This window comes from Heterodontus francisci, chromosome 20 (assembly GCF_036365525.1).
Source record: "Heterodontus francisci isolate sHetFra1 chromosome 20, sHetFra1.hap1, whole genome shotgun sequence".
In the NCBI taxonomy this organism is placed as follows: Eukaryota; Metazoa; Chordata; class Chondrichthyes; order Heterodontiformes; family Heterodontidae; genus Heterodontus; species Heterodontus francisci.
This window is the reverse complement of record NC_090390.1, coordinates 14,706,049-14,724,498: the sequence shown is the minus strand read 5'-3', so window position 1 is coordinate 14,724,498 and position 18,450 is coordinate 14,706,049. Positions and strand designations below refer to the sequence as shown.

Here is an 18,450-nt window from a genome sequence, read left to right as displayed (position 1 = left end):
AAGTCCAGATAAACTACATCTATAGGATCCCCATTATCCACTTTGCTTGTTACAGCTTCGAAGAACTCTAGCAAATAAGTCAAACACGATTTGCCCTTCATAAAACCATGTTGACTCTGATGGATTGCGTTTTGACTTTCTAAATGTCTTGTTATTACTTCATTAATAATGGATTCTAACAATTTCCCAATGACAGATGTTAAACTAACTGGTCTGTAATTTCCTACTTTCTGCCTCCCTCCCTTTTTGAATAAGGGCGTTATATTAGCTTTTTTCCAATCCACTGGCATCCAGGGAATTTTGGAATATTATAACCAATGGATCCACTATCTGCGCTGCCACTTCCTTTAAGATCCTAGGATGTAGGCCATCAGGCCCTGGGGACTTGTCTGCCTTCAATCCCAATAGTATGCTCAGTACTTTTTCCCTAGTGATGATGATTGTTCTAATTTCCTCTCTTTCTATAACCTCTGCATTACCTGTTACTATTGGGATGGTACTAATGTCCTCCACCGTGAAAACTGAGGCAAAATATTGATTTAGTGTCTCTTCCATTTCTGTGTTCCCCTCTATTAACTCCCCAGTCTCACCCTCCAAAGGACCAACATTCACTTTAGCTGCTCTGTTACCTTTTATATACTTACAGAAGCTTTTGCTATCCGTTTTTATATGTTGTGCTAGTTTTCTTTCATAATTTACCTTTGCTCTTTTTATTACTTTTTTAGTAACCCTTTGTTGATCTTTAAAAGTTTCACAATCTTCCAGCCTGCCACTGGCCTTTGCAATATGGTATGCCATAGTTTTTGTCTTTATGTTATCCTTAACTTCCTTGCTTAGCCATGGATGTTTTCTCCCCCTCTTAGAATCTTTCTTCCTCTCTGGAATATATTTTAGTTGGGAGGAATCTGTTATGAATTGCCCCCAGTATAGGTAGGTGGTAGGGAAATATAGGGACAGGTGGGGATGTGGTAGGAATATGGAATTAGTGTAGGATTAGTATAAATGGGTGGTTGATGGTTGGCACAGACTCGGTGGGTTGAAGGGCCTGTTTCAGTGCTGTATCTCAAAACTAAACTAAACTAAACATCTCCCTAAACATCTGCCACTGCTCATCAACTGTCCTCCCTTTTATTCTTTCTGCCCAATCCACTAGGGCCAAATCTGTCCTCATGCCTATGTAATTACCTTTGTTTAACTCCAGAACACTAGTGTGGGACTCCAGTTTCTCGCCCTCAAACTAAATATGAAATTCTAACATGCTATGATCACTCTTCCCTACAGGATCCTTAACTATGAGATCATTAATTAATCCCACCTCATTACACAATACCAAATCTAGAATAGCCTGCTCTCTGGTTGGTTCCACAACATATTGCTCCAAAAAACAATCTCTAATACCTTCAATGAACTCTCTCTCGAGGCTACCCTTGCCAATTTGATTAATCCAGCCTATGTGCATATTAAAATCACCCATGATTATTGCAGTACCTTTCTTACAAGCCCCCAGTATTTCCTCTTTTATACTGTACCCTACTGCAGAACTACTGTTTGGGGACCTATAGATTACTCCCACCAGGGACATCTTTCCCTTGCTATTTCTTATTTCTACCCAGACTGATTCTACGCCATGATCTCCAGTGCCTATATCATTTCTCACTACAGCACTGATCTCTTCCTTTTCTAACAAAGCTACACCTCCTCCTTTTTCTTCCTGCCTATCCTTCCGAAATACTGAGTACCCTTTTGGATGTTTAATTCCCAAACCCGGTTTCCCTGCAACCACGTCTCAGTAATCGTCGCTAAATCATACCCATTCGTCTCTATTTGCGCTGTTAACTCGTTTATTTTATTCTGAATGCTTTTGCATTCAGATACAAAGCCTTTAAGTTTATTCTATTATCAAATTTCCCTACTCTTGTACGATTCCTTGGTGCAATATGACGTTCACACGTTCTGTCCCTTCCTTTTGTTTTCTGGTAACCATCAAAAAACAAGGTGATATCAAGAAACAGCTGATGGCACTGAATACAGCAAGGGCTATGGGTCCTGACAACATCCTGGCTGTAGTCAGAGTCCTAACGGCACAAAAGGAGGCCATTCAGCCAATCGAGTCCATTCTGGCTTTCTGCAGAGCAATCCAATCAATCCCATTCTCTGGCTCTATCCCTGTAGCCCTGTAAGTTTATTTCCCTCAAGTGCCCGTCAATTTTCTTTTGAAATCATTCATTGTCTCTGCTTCCACCACCCTCGTATGCAGCAGGTTCCAGGTCATTGCCACTCGCTGTGTAAAACCATTCTTCCTCATATCCCCCCTGTATCTCTTGCCCAAAATCTTAAATCTGTGTCCCCTAGTCCTTGTACCATCAGATAATGGGAATAGCTTTTCTTTGTTTAGCCTATCCAAACCTGTCATAATTATGTACACCTCTATCAATTTCCCCTCAATCTCCTTTGCTGCAAGAAGAACAACCCCAGCTTCTCCAACCTAACCTTGTAACTAAAATCCCTCATCCCTCATCCCTGGAACCATTCTGGTAAGTCTCCTCTGCGCCCTCTCACGGACCCTCACATCCTTCCTAAAGTGTGACCAGAACTGGATGCAATTCTCTAGTTCCGGCTGAACAGAGCTTTATAAAGGTTCAGCGTAACTTCCCTACTTCTGTACTCAATGGCTTTATTTATGAAGCCCAATATCCCATATGCTTTGCTAACTACTTTCTTAATACGTCCTACCATGTTCAAAGATCTATGCACATGAACCTCAGGTCCCTCTGTCCCTGTGCACTCTTTAGAACTATAGCATTTAATCTATATCGCACTCCCTATCCCTTTTGCCAAAATGCATCACCTCACATTTCTGTCTATTAAATTCCATCTGCCACTTGTCTGCCTATTCTGCTAGCCTATCTATGTCCTGTTGAAGTTGATTGGTATCATCCTCACTGTCTGCCACACCTCCAAGTTTGGTGTCATCGGCAAATTTTGAAATTTTACTCTATATTCCAATGTTCAAGTCATTTATGTATATCAAAAAAAGCAGTGGTCCTAGTTCTGAACCTTGGGGAATACCGCTGTATTCTGCAGAACTAGCTATGCATTTAGCCAAGCTGTTCTAGTACAGCTCAACGCTGGCGTCTGCACGACAATATGGAAAATTGCCCAGGTACGTCCTGTCCACAAAAAGCAGGACAAATCCAATCCAGCCAGTTACCATCCCATCAGCCTACTCTCAATCATCAACAAAGTGATTGCACTGGAGTGCTGACTTGGGTTGCATTAGAGTGCTAAAGTGGAAGTTTTGTGACTGAGGGTAATTAAGGGTTAATTTTGTCTTAAGTCCAGTCTGTCTTTTATTTAGCAGATTACCTTAACAGTTGCTGTTTGGGTTGGAGAAGGTGAGTTTTAGACCAGCTTTAAACAGGATTCACTCAGGCTCTGCTTGCAGCTGCTCCTTGTTAATTAGAGAATTGGCTTAAACCAGTTTTCAGGGGCGAGAGTCAGTCAGTATAAAAGTGGGCCATCTTACAGTGCTGACCTTGTTTGCATTGGAGTGCTGACTTGGGTTGCATTAGAGTGCTAAAGTGGAAGTTTTGTGACTGAGGAAGTTCAGTGAGGAGGGATGAGGGGAGCCGAGAGTTTCCAAAGAGCACAGCTGACTGGTGAGTAAGTCCTGGTGGGTATTTTTCAAACTGGATTGAATTGTAAGTCATTGTTTTAGCAAGACTTGTTTTTTTAAAAACTATAATTGTCTTCTAAAGTTTTAAATTTAAAGGGTTTAGTCATGGCAGGAGAGCTTAAAGCCGTGGTTTGCTCCTCTTCCTGCATGTGGGAATCCAGGAACATTTCCAGTCCCCAGGACCAGCATGTGTGCAGGAAGTGTGTCCAGCTGCAGCTCCTGGAAGCTCGGGTTTCAGAGCTGGAACGGCGGCTGGAAACACTGTGGAGCATCCGTGAGTCTGAGAGCATTGTGGATAGCACGTATAGCGAGGTGGTCACACCGCAGCTGAAGGGACTTGAGGAAGGAAGGGAATGGGTGACCACCAGGCAGTCCAAGAGAAACAGGCAGGTAGTTCAGGAGTCCCCTGGGATCCCGCTTGCAAATCGGTATTCCATTTTGGAGGCTGATGAGGCTGGTTCCTCCAGGATGTGCGGACAGAGCCAAGCTTCTGGCACTACAAGCAGCCTGTCTGCACAGGAAGGGGGAAAGAGAGGAACAGCAATAGTAATAGGGGATTCTATAGTCAGGGGAACAGCTAGGCGCTACTCTGGCCGTCAACGTGACTCCAGGATGGTGTGTTGCCTCCCTGTTGCCAAGATCTGGGGAGAGTGATGAGGCAGAGGGCATGGTACATGTTGGTACCAATGACATAGGTAGAAAGAGGGATGAGGTCTTGCATCAAGAATTCAGGGAGTTAGGCAGTAGACTAAAAAGCAGGACCTCTCGGGTTGTAATTTCTGCATTACCCCCACTGCCATGTGCGAGCGACTATAGAAATCGGAAAATAGCACAGATGAACGCGTGGCTTAAGAGTTGGTGCAGGAGGGAGGGTTTCTGGACCACTGGGACCTTTTCTGGGGAAGTTGGGACCTGTACAAGCAGGATGGTCTACATCTGAACCAGAGGGGGACTAACATCCTTGCTGGTGGGTTTGCTAGTGCTGTTGGGAAGAGTTTAAACTAATTTGGCAGGGGGAGGGGATACAGACTCCTAGCAGAACAGGGACACAGCTAAACACAGGAAAGCGAACAAGTCAGAGGGAATACAGCAGAAGTAAGTTTCAAGGGAGTAAGACCAGGATGGAAGGCCTCTACTGGAAGGCCCCAAGTAGCCATTCATCTTGCATGATCCGAGGCAGTGATTGCAGTCACGCTGTTTGACTGTGGAGGGCACTTCAGCCAAGTCTGTTGCTGTCCTCATTCGTGTGAAGTTTGCAGCAGCAGGTCTCTGAGAGCTATCCAGAGCAGGAAAACCAGCGATCCATGTTACTTGTTTTTCTATCTCCCCTAGCCCAGGGGACAAGGCACAATTGTAGCCCTCAACTTCTGCCCTGCCCAAGATCAGTTAACTTAACTCAAGCTGGGAATTGAATTCACCACCTTCTGGGCCTTTCTAACTCACTGAGTGACGCGGGGAGCTGAGTGGTGCATGAATCAAATGCAGCCTACAGCAGCCCTGATACTGTCTTCCTGCCCCCCCCACATCCCCGCCCAAAGTAGGAGGCAGCTGCACCTCCTCTGCTGGGAACTGTAAATATGGCTGTTGTAGATGGCTCAGTATACACCTGGAGTGTTGTGCTCGTTCCCCAAGCTCACTCGGGTTCCTTGGGCTCCAAGGGTTAATCATGAGATGCTGGAGAATAGCTTACTGTTTGCCAGACATTGTACTAACTTTACTGTATGAGCTACAAAGGAAAATTAATGATGGCAGGGAGGAAGGAGTGTGCTTGCTGTTAACTCCCCTCCATGTGTGGTTAATGCCCTAATGAGTGTCGTCTGTTTTGAGATAATTTCCAACACAGCTAGGAAGGAACTCTGGTCTCGAGTTTTCAAGAACTTCTTTATAAAAGACAAACTGCGAGTTCCCCAGCCATCTCCCCTGCATCTGTGTAATCCTAGAAGGAGATTGAATGGATCTGTCGGGCAAAGGGTAACAAGCAGGAAGCATGAAAGCACAGCAGGGCAAGGCAGGGTGGGTGCTAAAATCATTCAGAAAAAAACAAAATATTCCTGATACCCTATAGCTTTCATTTTGTGATGGTTTTGTTAGCATGAATTTTATTTCCCAGCCCCTTCCTTTACTTGAAGACTCCAATAAAGACCAGTTTGCTAAGCTCCATCAGTTTGTAGAACTGCATCTTGTGTTGTTTTTTTCTCCCCCCGCCCCTCAGTTTTCTTCCCTGCTGCTGACACACCCGATGGTGCAGTTCCATTGCTGCTGTCTTCTTCTGGTTACCTCCCCAGTGGTAAAAGCACAATCCTGCCCTTCTCTGACATCCACACTTGCACTGTCTAACTGATCACAGCTGACTGGGTGCTAGGGATACTATAGTTGGCCTCAATGCCTCTGGGCTGCAGGGATGAGGGGGAAGTCAGGTAGAGTTTCTGCTCCTAATCACTAACGAGTGACTCCTGTCACAAAGTACATATGCACAGTTACCGCCTTAGGATAGGATTAGGCTCTCCTAATCTCATGTTCAAATATCCCACCTATGATCACTGTCTTGACTCACAGGCAACCAAATATCCTATCAACACTGTCAGTTCTTTCTGAAGTGGAAATGAGAAGATTCAGCACGGGACAATATTATCGTGTACTTCCTTACCCTAGGTTATGGGTTTGTGTCCCACTCCAGAGGCTTGAGCAGGTTGACAGTCCAGTGCAGTACTGAATGAGTGCTACATTGTTGGAGGTGCCATCTTTCAGATGTGATAATAAATCAAGGCACTATTCAAAGAAGAGCAGGAGAGTCCTCCCGATGGCCTGACGAACAATTATCTCTCATCCAACACCATTAAAATAGAATATCCGCTCATTATCGCATTACGGTTTGTGGGAGCTTGCTGTCTGCAAATTGGCTGCTGTATTTCTGACATTACAAGTGACTACGCGACAAAAGTACTTCATTGGCTGCAAAATTTTTTGAGTCGTCCGGTGGTTGTGAAAGGTGCTACAGAAATTCAATTTCCGATACAGCTAGATTACTCTCGGGCTACTTGCAGTACCTGAACCCTGGAAGTCCAAGATCTCTTCCTACTTATGTTTGTCTTCCTTTTTCACTAGTTTGACCTGTTTGAATTTTGTGGACCTGGAGGTTTGGAAAGGGATGATTGTTGCATACTCGCCTCATTGGGGGAATAAACCACTTGAGATGGATGCAGATTAATGGGAACAGGAATTTAAAGTTGATCTGTGACCCCTGACATAGCCACAAAGAGCAAAGACTTGATTTCTGCCCAACAGCTTTTTTTAAATTGCTGCGATTTTTACTTTCCCCGTTGTAATTTATTGCTTAAATCAAGTTGGAAGTGAAGATGTTTGTCACATAAATATATTTTTGAAGTCTGATTGACTGGATAGAATGGAGAATTTGAAGCAATGACCACGATTGAACATTTACAAGCTGCTAGTTAAATAGGCAGCTCTGTGAATGCAAGGAATCATTAACCCTGAATGCAAAAAGCTTACAAGGATAGCTCGCAAGTAGAAGCCAGCATAGGTTGCAGCAAACTCTTCCAGCAGCTCAGAATTAGTATTCCGGTTATACTATTTGATTGCCAGTCACCATGCTATTCTTTTCTTGAGGTTCTGTAGGTCAGGTTAATGCACTTCACTGTTTAAAACAAACACTTCTTTGGCAACAGACAATTCTGGAGTGCTGATCTTTCAGGACACCACTAATTTAAGATTAATATCAATGTGCTGTCAACCCTCCATCGTGTTGTGTGGCACTACCACCGTGCTAAATGGGATAGATTTCAAACAGATCTAGCAATGCAAAACTGAGCATCCATGAGGCGCTGTGGGCCATCAGCAGCAGCAGAATTGTACTCAACCACAATCTGTAACCTCATGGCCCGGCATATCCCCCACTCTACCATTACCATCAAGCCAGGAGACCAACCCTGGTTCAATGAAGAGTGCAGGAGGCATGCCAGGAGCAGCACCAGGCATACCTCAAAATGAGGTGTCAACCTGGTGAAGCTATAACACAGGACTCTCTGCGTGCCAAACTGCGTAAGCAGCATGCAATAGACATAGCTAAGCGATCCCATAACTAACGGATCAGATCTGAGCTCTGCACATCCAGCCGTGAATGGTGGTGGACAATTAAACAACTAAATGGAGGAGGTTGCTCCACAAATATCCCTATCCTCAATGATGGGGGAGCCCAGCACATCAGTCCGAAAGATAAGGCTGAAGCATTTGCAACAATCTTCAGCCAGAAGTGCCAAGTTTATGATCCAACTCGGCCTCCTCCTGAAGTCCCCAACATCACAGATGCCAGACTTCAGCCAATTCGATTCGCTCTGCGTGATATCTATAAATGACTGAAGGCACTGGATACTGCAAAGGCTATGCGCCCTGACAATATTCAGGAAATAGTACTGAAGACCTGTGCTCCAGAACTTGCCACGCCCCTAGCCAAGCTGTTCCAGTACAGCCACAACTCTGGCATCTGCCCTGCAATGTGGAAAATTGCCCAGGTATGTCCTGTACACAAAAAGCAGGACAAGTCCAACGTGGCCAATTACCACCCCATCAGACGACTCTCAATCATCAGTAAAGTGATGGAAGGTGTCATCAACAGTGCCATCAAGCGACACCTGCTTAGCAATAACCTGCTCAGTGACGCTCAGTTTGGGTTCCGCCAGGGCCACTCAGCTCCTGACCTCATTACAGCCTTGGTTCAAACATCGACAAAAGAGCTGAACTCATGAGGTGAGGTGAGAGTGACTGCTCTTGACATCAAGGCAGCATTTGACCGAGTATGGCATCAAGGAGCCCTAGCAAAACTGAAGTCAATGGGAATCAGGGGGAAAACCCTCTGCTGGCTGGAGTCATACCTAGCGCAAAGGAAGATGTTGTGGTTGTTGGAGGTCAATCATCTGAGCTCCAGGACATCATTGCAGGTGTTCCTCAGGGTAGTGTCCTAGACCCAACCATCTTCAGCTGCTTCATCAATGACCTTCCTTCAATCATAAGGTCAGAAGTGGGGATGTTCGCTGATGATTGCATAATGTTCAGCACCATTCGTGGCTCCTCAGATACTGAAGTAGTCGTGTAGAAATGCAGCAAGACTTGGACAATATCCAGGCTTGGGCTGATTAGTGGCAAGTAACATTCGTGCCACATAAGTGCCAGGCAATGACCATCTCCAACAAGAGAGAATCTAACCATCTCCCCTTGACATTCAATGGCATTACCATTGCTGAATCCCCCACTATCAACATCCTAGGGGCTACCATTGACCAGAAACTGAACTGGAGTATCCATATAAATACCGTCGCTACAAGAGCAGGTCAGAGGCTCGGAATCCTGCAGCGAATAACTCACCTCCTGATTCCCCAAAGCCTGTCCACAATCTACAAGGCACAAGTCAGGAGTGTGATGGAATACTCTCCACTTGCCTGGATGGGTACAGCTCCAACAACACTTCAAGAAGCTCGACGACATCCAGGACAAAGCAGCCCGCTTGATTGGCACCCCATCTACAAACATTCACTCCCTCCACCACCGACGCACAGTGGCAGCAGTGTGTACCATCTACAAGATGCACTGCAGCAATGCACCAAAGCTCCTTCGACAGCACCTTCCAAACCCGCGACCTCAACCAACTAGAAGGACAAGGGCAGCAAATGCATGGAAACACCATCACCTGCAAGTTCCCCTCCAAGTCACACACCATCCTGACTTGGAACTATATCGCCGTTCCTTCACTATCGCCGGGTCAAAATCCTGGAACTCCCTTCCTAACAGCACTAAGGGTGTACCTACCCCACATGGACTGCAGCGGTTCAAGAAGGCAGCTCACCACCACCTTCTCAAGGGCAATTAGGGATGGGCAATAAATGCTGGCCTGACCAGCGATGCGCACATCCCATGAATGAATAAAAAAATAATGTCCAGCTGACAATATACATTCTAGTCAGGGGGAGGTCAGTACTATTCAGTAACAGCAGCATTACCTTCCATGGTACTGAGGTATGCTGGAAGTTCTAACATTCATACCTTGGATGCTGCTGAGTTCGCTGACCTTAACCAGGGTTGCATTTGGCCAATGTGTGCAATGCCCCCATTTGCTGGTCTTTTTCTTCTCAACAGCTTTTAAGGTGCCTTTAAATTCAAGATTGAATGAGAAAAGAGTAGTTTTGAAATCACTGAACAGATGGCTGCATTCGACTCCCTACCAGCTTACAAACTCTATCACTTGCTAAATTAAAATATTAATGTCACACTGGTCAGGAACAGCATCTAAATTATATACTCAGTCAGATATCTCAGTGCAGGGAGGATTTCCTGTGCTGAGCACAATCCAGAGAGCGCCGTACTTTTGAAATTCACGAGTTGACTTTGAGCAAGACTACCATTAGGCTTGGCTTTAAGGTTATCATTATTGAATAACTTGTGCACATACTCACTTGGATGATGTGGCAGAGGGTGCTTGGCACCCTTTAACAGGTAGCCTGGCCCCTCACCCCGCTTGACCCATAGTAGCCTGCTCTCTCTCTAATCAAGAGCCTGCCACTCGCCCACGACCACCGCCCCCCCTCCCCCTCCCATTAACCTGTAGCCCAGCAGGAGACAGTGTTTGCAGGGCAGAACATTGCAAGAAAAAATGGAATAAAAGAGATGGTTCAATTTGTAACTCCTCACGTGTTTTTTTAATTAATTTTATTTAATGTTCCAGTGGGAGGATGTTCTGTGGGGGTATGTGCAGACACATTTGTTTCCATCCATAGGTAAATACCCATGCTCCCTATTCTTTGAAGATACAGCAGTGTGTCTGGTGCAGTCCCCTCCTGTCCCTCCACTCGCCCTTCCTTTACCCTGCTGTTTTCTCGGTGTATAGGTGATTCACTGGTGATGTGCTTGCTCTGTCATCAGTGTGTTTCCTTTACGCTCAGAGATTTAGACAATTAGATTCTTCAGTAATTATGTCCAAAATAATAAAAGCAGGAGCAGTGATATACTTGAACCCTATTTAACAACAAAGAACATTCTGGATTTTTTCCAGTATGTGTCTAATTACACATCCTGTTTACTTCCTGGTTCCATGTGTAAACTGCTCTTCCTATCTGCTGCAACTGCTGACTAAGACTGGGGTAAAGTTCCAGGGATGAAGTTCCTCAAGGTGCTGACTCTCTCTCAGGTACATTTTCTGAGGTGCAGACTCTCACTGGGGTACAGTTCCTGAAGGCGTCGCCCATCACTGGGGTACAATTTTTGAAGGTCTCACCTGTCACTGGGGTACAGTTCCTGAAGGTGTCGCCCGTCACTTGGGTACAGTTCCTGAAGGTGCTGACTCTCTGGAGTACAGTTCCTGAAGGTGCTGACTCTCACTGGGGTGCAGTTGCTGAAGGTGCTGATTCTCACTGGGGTACAGTTGCTGAAGGTGCTGACTCTCACTGGAGTGCAGTTCCTGAAGGTGTCCTGTCACTGGGGTACAGTTCCTGAAGGTGTCGCCTGTCACTGGATACAGTTGCTGAAGGTGCTGACTTTCCCTGGGGTACAGTTCCTGAAGGTGCTGACTCTCACTGGGGTGCAGTTCCTGAAAGTGCTGACGCTCACTTGGGGTATGGTTCCTAAAGGTGTTGCCCATCACCGGGGTACAGTTTCAAAACTTGTCGCCCGTCACTGGGGTACAGTTCCTGAAGGTGTCGCCTGTCACTGGGGTACAGTTCCTGAAGGTGTCGCCTGTCACTGGGGTACAGTTCCTGAAGGTGTCGCCCGTCACTGGTTACAGTTCCTGAAGGTGTCGCCCGTCACTGGGGTACTGTTCCTGATGGTGTCGCCTGTCACTGGATACAGTTGCTGAAGGTGCTGACTTTCTCTGGGGTACAGTTCCTGAAGGTGCTGACTTTCTCTGGAGTACAGTTCCTGAAGGTGCTGACTGTCACTGAGGTGCAGTTCCTGAAAGTGCTGACGCTCACTGGGGTATGGTTCCTAAAGGTGTCGCCCATCACTAGGGTACAGTTTCTGAACTTGTCGCCCGTCACTGGGGTACAGTTCCTGAAGGTGTCGCCCGTCACTGGGGTACAGTTCCTGTCGGTATCGCCCGTCACTGGGGTACAGTTCCTGTAGGTGTCACCCGTCACTGGGGTACAGTTCCTGAGGTGTCATCCGTCTCTGGGGTACAGTTCCTATAGGTGTCACCTGTCACTGGGGTACAGTTCCTGTAGGTATCGCCTGTCGCTGGGGTACAGTTCCTGAAGACGTTGACCATCACTTGGGTACAATTCCTGAAGGTGTCGCCTGTCACTGGGGTACAGTTCCTGTCGGTGTTGCCCATCACTGAGGTACAGTTCCGGAAGGTGTCGCCTGTCACCGGTGTACAGTTCCTGTCGGTGTTGCCCATCACTGGGGTACAGTTCCGGAAGGTGTCACCTGTCACTGGGGTACATTTCCTGAAGGTGCTGTTGCTCGCTGGGGTACAGTTCCTATGGTACTGACTCTGAGGTGCAGTTACATGAGCCCCACTGAAAGTTTTTTTAGTTTCCATTAACATTTTTTTCTGTGTGTTGTATATTAGTGTGTTCTGGAAGATATCTGAGGCTCTGTATGGATTGTGCTACAGCACAGCAGGTGCATGCCTTTGTTAAGGTATGCAATCAGCACTGTAATTATAGATAATTGGGAGCTGGCTTTGCAGCTTTCAATTTAGATTTTACATTTTTAACCATGTTCCCTCAAGTAATAGTTGATTGGTTGGTGTTAGTAAATTGTTAAGTTGACAGTTGCTAAGTGTGCTCCGCATTGTTGTTTTGTGTGTCAGAGAACCCGCTTCATTTTCAGAAACAAGTAAACAGCAGAAATAATTGCCTTAGAATATGGTCAATGACATTTCTGTGAATTGTGCATTAAGCCCAATCTCTCCTTTTGCAGACAGGTTTCTGAACTCAATCCAGACAGTCCATCCTCCACAGACAGGCCCTGTATTTAAATGTGGGCCACTATTGATCCCAAACAATGCCAGTTCTGGTACCAGTCTGGAAGTCTGTGTTTCCCACACTGCAGCTTTGAATGCAGGACCTAAGTAAGGGGCTCTCAGGTTTCACATGAGTTTGGCTGAGACACTTGGCTGCATCTCGCGAGGGCAGTGGTGTACAAATTTAAAGAGACAATGCATATTTCCTGGAGGATAGTGGGTGGACTTTTTAAAATTTGTTCTTGAGTTATGGGTGATACTTGCGAGCCATTTTTCTCCTATCCTTAAGCACTGACTTGAATGCCAGCATTTCTCTGGTGCCTCACCCTCAGTGGCCATGTGTGAGCATAGACAGTGATGACAGCGAGCTACTCCAACATGTGAGTCTCAGAGCCCAGTCTGATTCCACACTTGCCTAACATCTGCTTTACAACAGGGGGTCACTGAACAGCAGTTGGGAGTGGGGATCCTAACTGATTCTCCTCCTCCCTGGCCTGGGCCACTAAAGCCAATTATAAACCCCCTGCCCCACCCTCCAACCACAGTCTCAGCTGTGATTCGCTAACTCAGTACACATCGGAGATTGAACCTGGGACTTTTGTGTACTGTGCAGCTCAATTGGCAATTACATCAACTGTGTTGAGCCAGCAGGGAGGAAGGCCAACTGTTTGTACAATGTTGGTAAATCACCGTGAGCCAGACAGGAAAAGACTTTGGCAGTTTGCACTTGCGAATTACTCCACTCCAACAGCAGCTCGTCCAGGGTCAGGTCAACCCAGGGACTTTCTAGTATGCAGCTGTTAAGCTTTGGAGTTGGTCTGAGGAGATGAACTTCGAGTTCATACATTTCCTGCAATTTCAGGTGTGAATAAAAATCTAACAGGTTTTGACAACCAAACATACGCACATATGAATTAGGAGCAGAAATAGGCCATTCGGCCCCTCAAGCCTGCTCCGCCATTCAATAAGATCATGGCTGATCTGTTGTGTGTCAAATTCCACACTCCCATCTACCCCTGATAATCTTTCATTCCCTCGCCTAACAAGAATCTATCTACCTCCGTCTTAAAAATATTTAATGACCCTGCCTCCACCACTTTCTGAGGCAGAGAGTTCCAAAGTCACACAAACCTCAGAGAATAAATTGCTCCTCATCTCTGTCCTGAAGGGTGACCTCTAATTTTAAAAATTCCCCCTAGTTCTTGACTCACCCGCAAGAGGAAACATCATTTCCACATCCACCTTATCAAGACCATTCAGGATCTTATGTACTTCAATCAAGTCACCCCTCACTCTTCTAAACCACGCAGTGTAATTGCCCTTGCTCTCACCCTCCAGACCCTCCTCACCTAAGGGGCCTTTGACTGAGCCTGGCCAATAACTGGTGGCCAACAATTGTAACTTAGCACAATCCTCTCCACTTCTCCACTGGATTCTAATCATAAGCAGGAACTGTGACTTTAACCCTTCAGCCCAGTCATCAGCCATGTCTGATTCAAAAGTGGAGTGGGGCAACAAAGGTCAAAGTGCAGGAGTAGTGGAAGAAGCTGCCTCTGCAGTGTGTGCCTTCCCCCAGAATCCTTCCAATCACTGCTCAGTTTACTGACCTTACTAGGTCTACAGTAAGATCCTCCTTCCTGTTTGTCACTCCCCTTCCCCTCACTGAGTGACATTCCATTTCCCAGAAGAGCCACTGCTTCCTTGACACTCCAATCTTCCCTTCCACCTGTACTTTTACTCTCCGAGCTTTCTTTATGTACCTCTCATCAGCCTATTATGGTCAGCCTGCTAACAACTGGATTTGATTGTACGTCATGGGTCCTCTGCACAGTCTGATTCTTAAAGGAGCAAACGACCCACAATCACCAAGAGAGACTTTGCCCTCTTTAGCCATTAGAGAAAGATGTGTTGTACAGTTCTGGTCTCCATAATATAAAAAGGACATAAAGGCACCAGAGAAGATGCAAAAAGATTTACCAGAATGATCCCAGAGCTGAAAGGTTATATCAGGAAAGATTTAACAAGCAAGGCGTCTTTTCTGAAGCAAAGAGAAGGCTGAGAAGTGACCCGATGAAATAAAATTATGAAAGTGTTTGATAGGATAAAAATAGAGAAGATATTTCCACTTGTGGGCGAGAACAAATGAGGGGCCATAAATATAGTCACCAATATATCCAATAGTTAATTCAGGAGAAATTTCTTTACCCAGAGAGGTGGTTAGAATGGAACTTGGCGTGATTGGGGTGAATAGCACAGATACATTGAAGGGGAAGATAGATAAACATATGAGGAAGAGAGGAAAAGAAGGATATGTTAATAGGGTGAGATGAAGAGGGGTGGGAGGAGACTTGTGAGGAACATAAATGCCAGCATGGACCTGTTGTGCTGAATGGCTGGTTTTTGTGCTGTAAATATTTGGTTGACCTAGGATCTCCCTGCTCCATATTGTGAAGTGTGAGGAGTATAGTAATAAACTTCAAAAGGACATATGCTGGTGGAATAAGTGGACATGTGGTAGATGAAATTTATGCAGAGAAATGTGAAGTGATTCAATTTGGTAGGAAAAACGAGGAGAGGCAATACAAAATAAAGGATACAATTCTAAAGGAGATGCGGGAGAAGAGGAATCTGGGAGTATATGCATACAAATAGTTGAAGGTGACCAGGCAGGTTTGAGAAAACAGTTAATAAGGCATATGGGATCCTGGGCTTTATCAATAGAGGCATAGAGTACAAAAGCAAGGACATTATGATGAACATTTATGAAGCATTGGTTCAGCCTCAACAGTAGTATTGTGTCCAGTTCTGGCCACCACATTTTTGGAAGAATGTTAAGGCATTAGAAAGGGTGCTGAAAAGATTTACGAGAATGATTCCAGGGATGAGGGACTTCAGTTACAAGGATAGATTGGAGAAGTTGGGATTGTTCTCCTTAGAGAAGGGAAGGTTGAGAGGATACTTGATACAGGTGTTCAAAATCATGGGTCCAGACAGAGTAGATAAGCAAAAACTGTTCCCATTGGCAGAAGGATTGAGAACCAGAGGACACCGGTGATAAGGTGAATGGCAAAAGAACCAGTGGCGACATGAGGAAAAACCTGTTTACCCAGCAAGTGGTTAGGATCTGGAATGCACTGCCTGAGAATTTGGAGGCAGATTCAATCATGGCTTTCCAAAGAGAATTGGATAATTATCTGAAGAGTAAAAATTTACAGGGCTACAGGGAAAATGAGTTGCTGTTAGAGAGCTGGCATGGACATGAGGGGCCGAATAGCTATCTTTTGCCCGGTAACCATTCTATGCTTTTGTTATTCTATATTACCACAGGTCAGTTTTGTTACTGGGTTCACTGTATGTGTTCACTGAGCCAACAATACGGCTCATCTGTAATGCTGACCCAGACCCTGACAAAGCAGAGACAGAGCCAGTGTCTGGTGTAAACAGTTACCGTTTATCTGTGCCCAGCCTTGTGTGGGTGTAATGGAGATCATACAGTAAGCTGAAACTGTGTTGGATTCATTAAGAACCCAAATGAAACCAAACCACTCTTAGCAAGAGGAAATTGTAATGCAGTGCCACCAATCCTCTCTCTCTGTCTGAGATTAAACTGATTACTGTGGGTGCAATAAGGTAACCCAGCAAGGACCGGGAATCAAACTTGGGCCCCTCAGGGTATGCGTGTTCCTCACTGTGTGGGGCAATAACTGGCAAGTACAACCTGAAACATGAATCAAATACTCCGGCACCTCATTCTCTACACATGAGTTATTAACAGCAGTAAAGAGCTCCCCTGAATGGTCTGATGAGTAATTGCCACACTGATTAAAATGTCCCAGGACTGATTCCGAGCCTGATTGAAAAAGCTGATCTTAGTGGGTGTTACAAGGCCAATTAATGCTTTATCTTTCTGGTATTAATCTGGCAGCTACCAATTGTTGTGCTGTGTGGTAATTCAGCAATTATTATTGTCTGTTCACCTCTGAATCCCTCTCCTCTCTCCCCGTTCCCCATTATCTTCTTTCTCCACACCCCAGCTCTCATTTGTCCCCCGCGCTCTCCTTCCCCCCAGCGTACTCCTTCCCCCCCCCCACGCACTCCTTCCCCACCGCGCGCTCCTTCCCCCCAGCGTACCCCTTCCCCCCCCCCACGCACTCCTTCCCCACCGCGCGCTCCTTCCCCCCAACGTACTCCTTCCCCCCCCCACGCACTCCTTCCCCACCGCGCGCTCCTTCCCCCCAGAGTACCCCTTCCCCCCCCCACGCACTCCTTCCCCACCGTGCGCTCCTTCCCCCCAGCGTACTCCTTCCCCCCCCTGCCACGCACTCCTTCTCCACCGCGCGCTCCTTCTCCCCACCCCACCCCGACTCCTTCCCCCCCCAGCGTGCTCATTCCCCACCGCGCGCTCCTTCTCCCCACCCCACTCCACCCCGACTCCTTCCCCCCCCGCGCTCTCCTTCCACCCCCCCGCGCTCTCCTTCCACCCCCCCGCGCTCTCCTTCCACCCCCCCGCGCTCTCCTTCCACCCCCCCGCGCTCTCCTTCCACCCCCCCGCGCTCTCCTTCCACCCCCCCGCGCTCTCCTTCCACCCCCCCGCGCTCTCCTTCCACCCCCCCGCGCTCTCCTTCCACCCCCCCGCGCTCTCCTTCCACCCCCCCGCGCTCTCCTTCCACCCCCCCGCGCTCTCCTTCCACCCCCCCGCGCTCTCCTTCCACCCCCCCGCGCTCTCCTTCCACCCCCCCGCGCTCTCCTTCCACCCCCCCGCGCTCTCCTTCCACCCCCCCGCGCTCTCCTTCCACCCCCCCGCGCTCTCCTTCCACCCCCCCGCGCTCTCCTTCCACCCCCCCGCGCTCTCCTTCCACCCCCCCGCGCTCTCCTTCCACCCCCCCGCGCTCTCCTTCCACCCCCCCGCGCTCTCCTTCCACCCCCCCGCGCTCTCCTTCCACCCCCCCGCGCTCTCCTTCCACCCCCCCGCGCTCTCCTTCCACCCCCCCGCGCTCTCCTTCCACCCCCCCGCGCTCTCCTTCCACCCCCCCGCGCTCTCCTTCCACCCCCCCGCGCTCTCCTTCCACCCCCCCGCGCTCTCCTTCCACCCCCCCGCGCTCTCCTTCCACCCCCCCGCGCTCTCCTTCCACCCCCCCGCGCTCTCCTTCCACCCCCCCGCGCTCTCCTTCCACCCCCCCGCGCTCTCCTTCCACCCCCCCGCGCTCTCCTTCCACCCCCCCGCGCTCTCCTTCCACCCCCCCGCGCTCTCCTTCCACCCCCCCGCGCTCTCCTTCCACCCCCCCGCGCTCTCCTTCCACCCCCCCGCGCTCTCCTTCCACCCCCCCGCGCTCTCCTTCCACCCCCCCGCGCTCTCCTTCCACCCCCCCGCGCTCTCCTTCCACCCCCCCGCGCTCTCCTTCCACCCCCCCGCGCTCTCCTTCCACCCCCCCGCGCTCTCCTTCCACCCCCCCGCGCTCTCCTTCCACCCCCCCGCGCTCTCCTTCCACCCCCCCGCGCTCTCCTTCCACCCCCCCGCGCTCTCCTTCCACCCCCCCGCGCTCTCCTTCCACCCCCCCGCGCTCTCCTTCCACCCCCCCGCGCTCTCCTTCCACCCCCCCGCGCTCTCCTTCCACCCCCCCGCGCTCTCCTTCCACCCCCCCGCGCTCTCCTTCCACCCCCCCGCGCTCTCCTTCCACCCCCCCGCGCTCTCCTTCCACCCCCCCGCGCTCTCCTTCCACCCCCCCGCGCTCTCCTTCCACCCCCCCGCGCTCTCCTTCCACCCCCCCGCGCTCTCCTTCCACCCCCCCGCGCTCTCCTTCCA

The 18,450-nt window shown here is 48.4% G+C and overlaps 1 protein-coding gene across 1 annotated transcript in view; it reads left to right on the top strand.

Annotated features, from left to right (window-relative positions):
* LOC137380839 (storkhead-box protein 1-like) overlaps positions 1-18,450 on the top strand; it is a 75,203-nt gene that overhangs the window by 32,720 nt on the left and 24,033 nt on the right. The window contains exons 6-16 of the mRNA XM_068053250.1: positions 1,996-2,176; positions 3,085-3,163; positions 3,362-3,395; positions 5,889-5,963; positions 10,872-11,002; positions 11,311-11,427; positions 11,531-11,788; positions 11,902-12,164; positions 12,252-12,304; positions 12,605-12,755; positions 13,261-13,328. Of these exons, the coding sequence (XP_067909351.1) occupies positions 1,996-2,176; positions 3,085-3,163; positions 3,362-3,395; positions 5,889-5,963; positions 10,872-11,002; positions 11,311-11,427; positions 11,531-11,788; positions 11,902-12,164; positions 12,252-12,304; positions 12,605-12,755; positions 13,261-13,328 (1,410 nt within the window). The remainder of the gene's footprint in view (positions 1-1,995; positions 2,177-3,084; positions 3,164-3,361; positions 3,396-5,888; positions 5,964-10,871; positions 11,003-11,310; positions 11,428-11,530; positions 11,789-11,901; positions 12,165-12,251; positions 12,305-12,604; positions 12,756-13,260; positions 13,329-18,450) is intronic.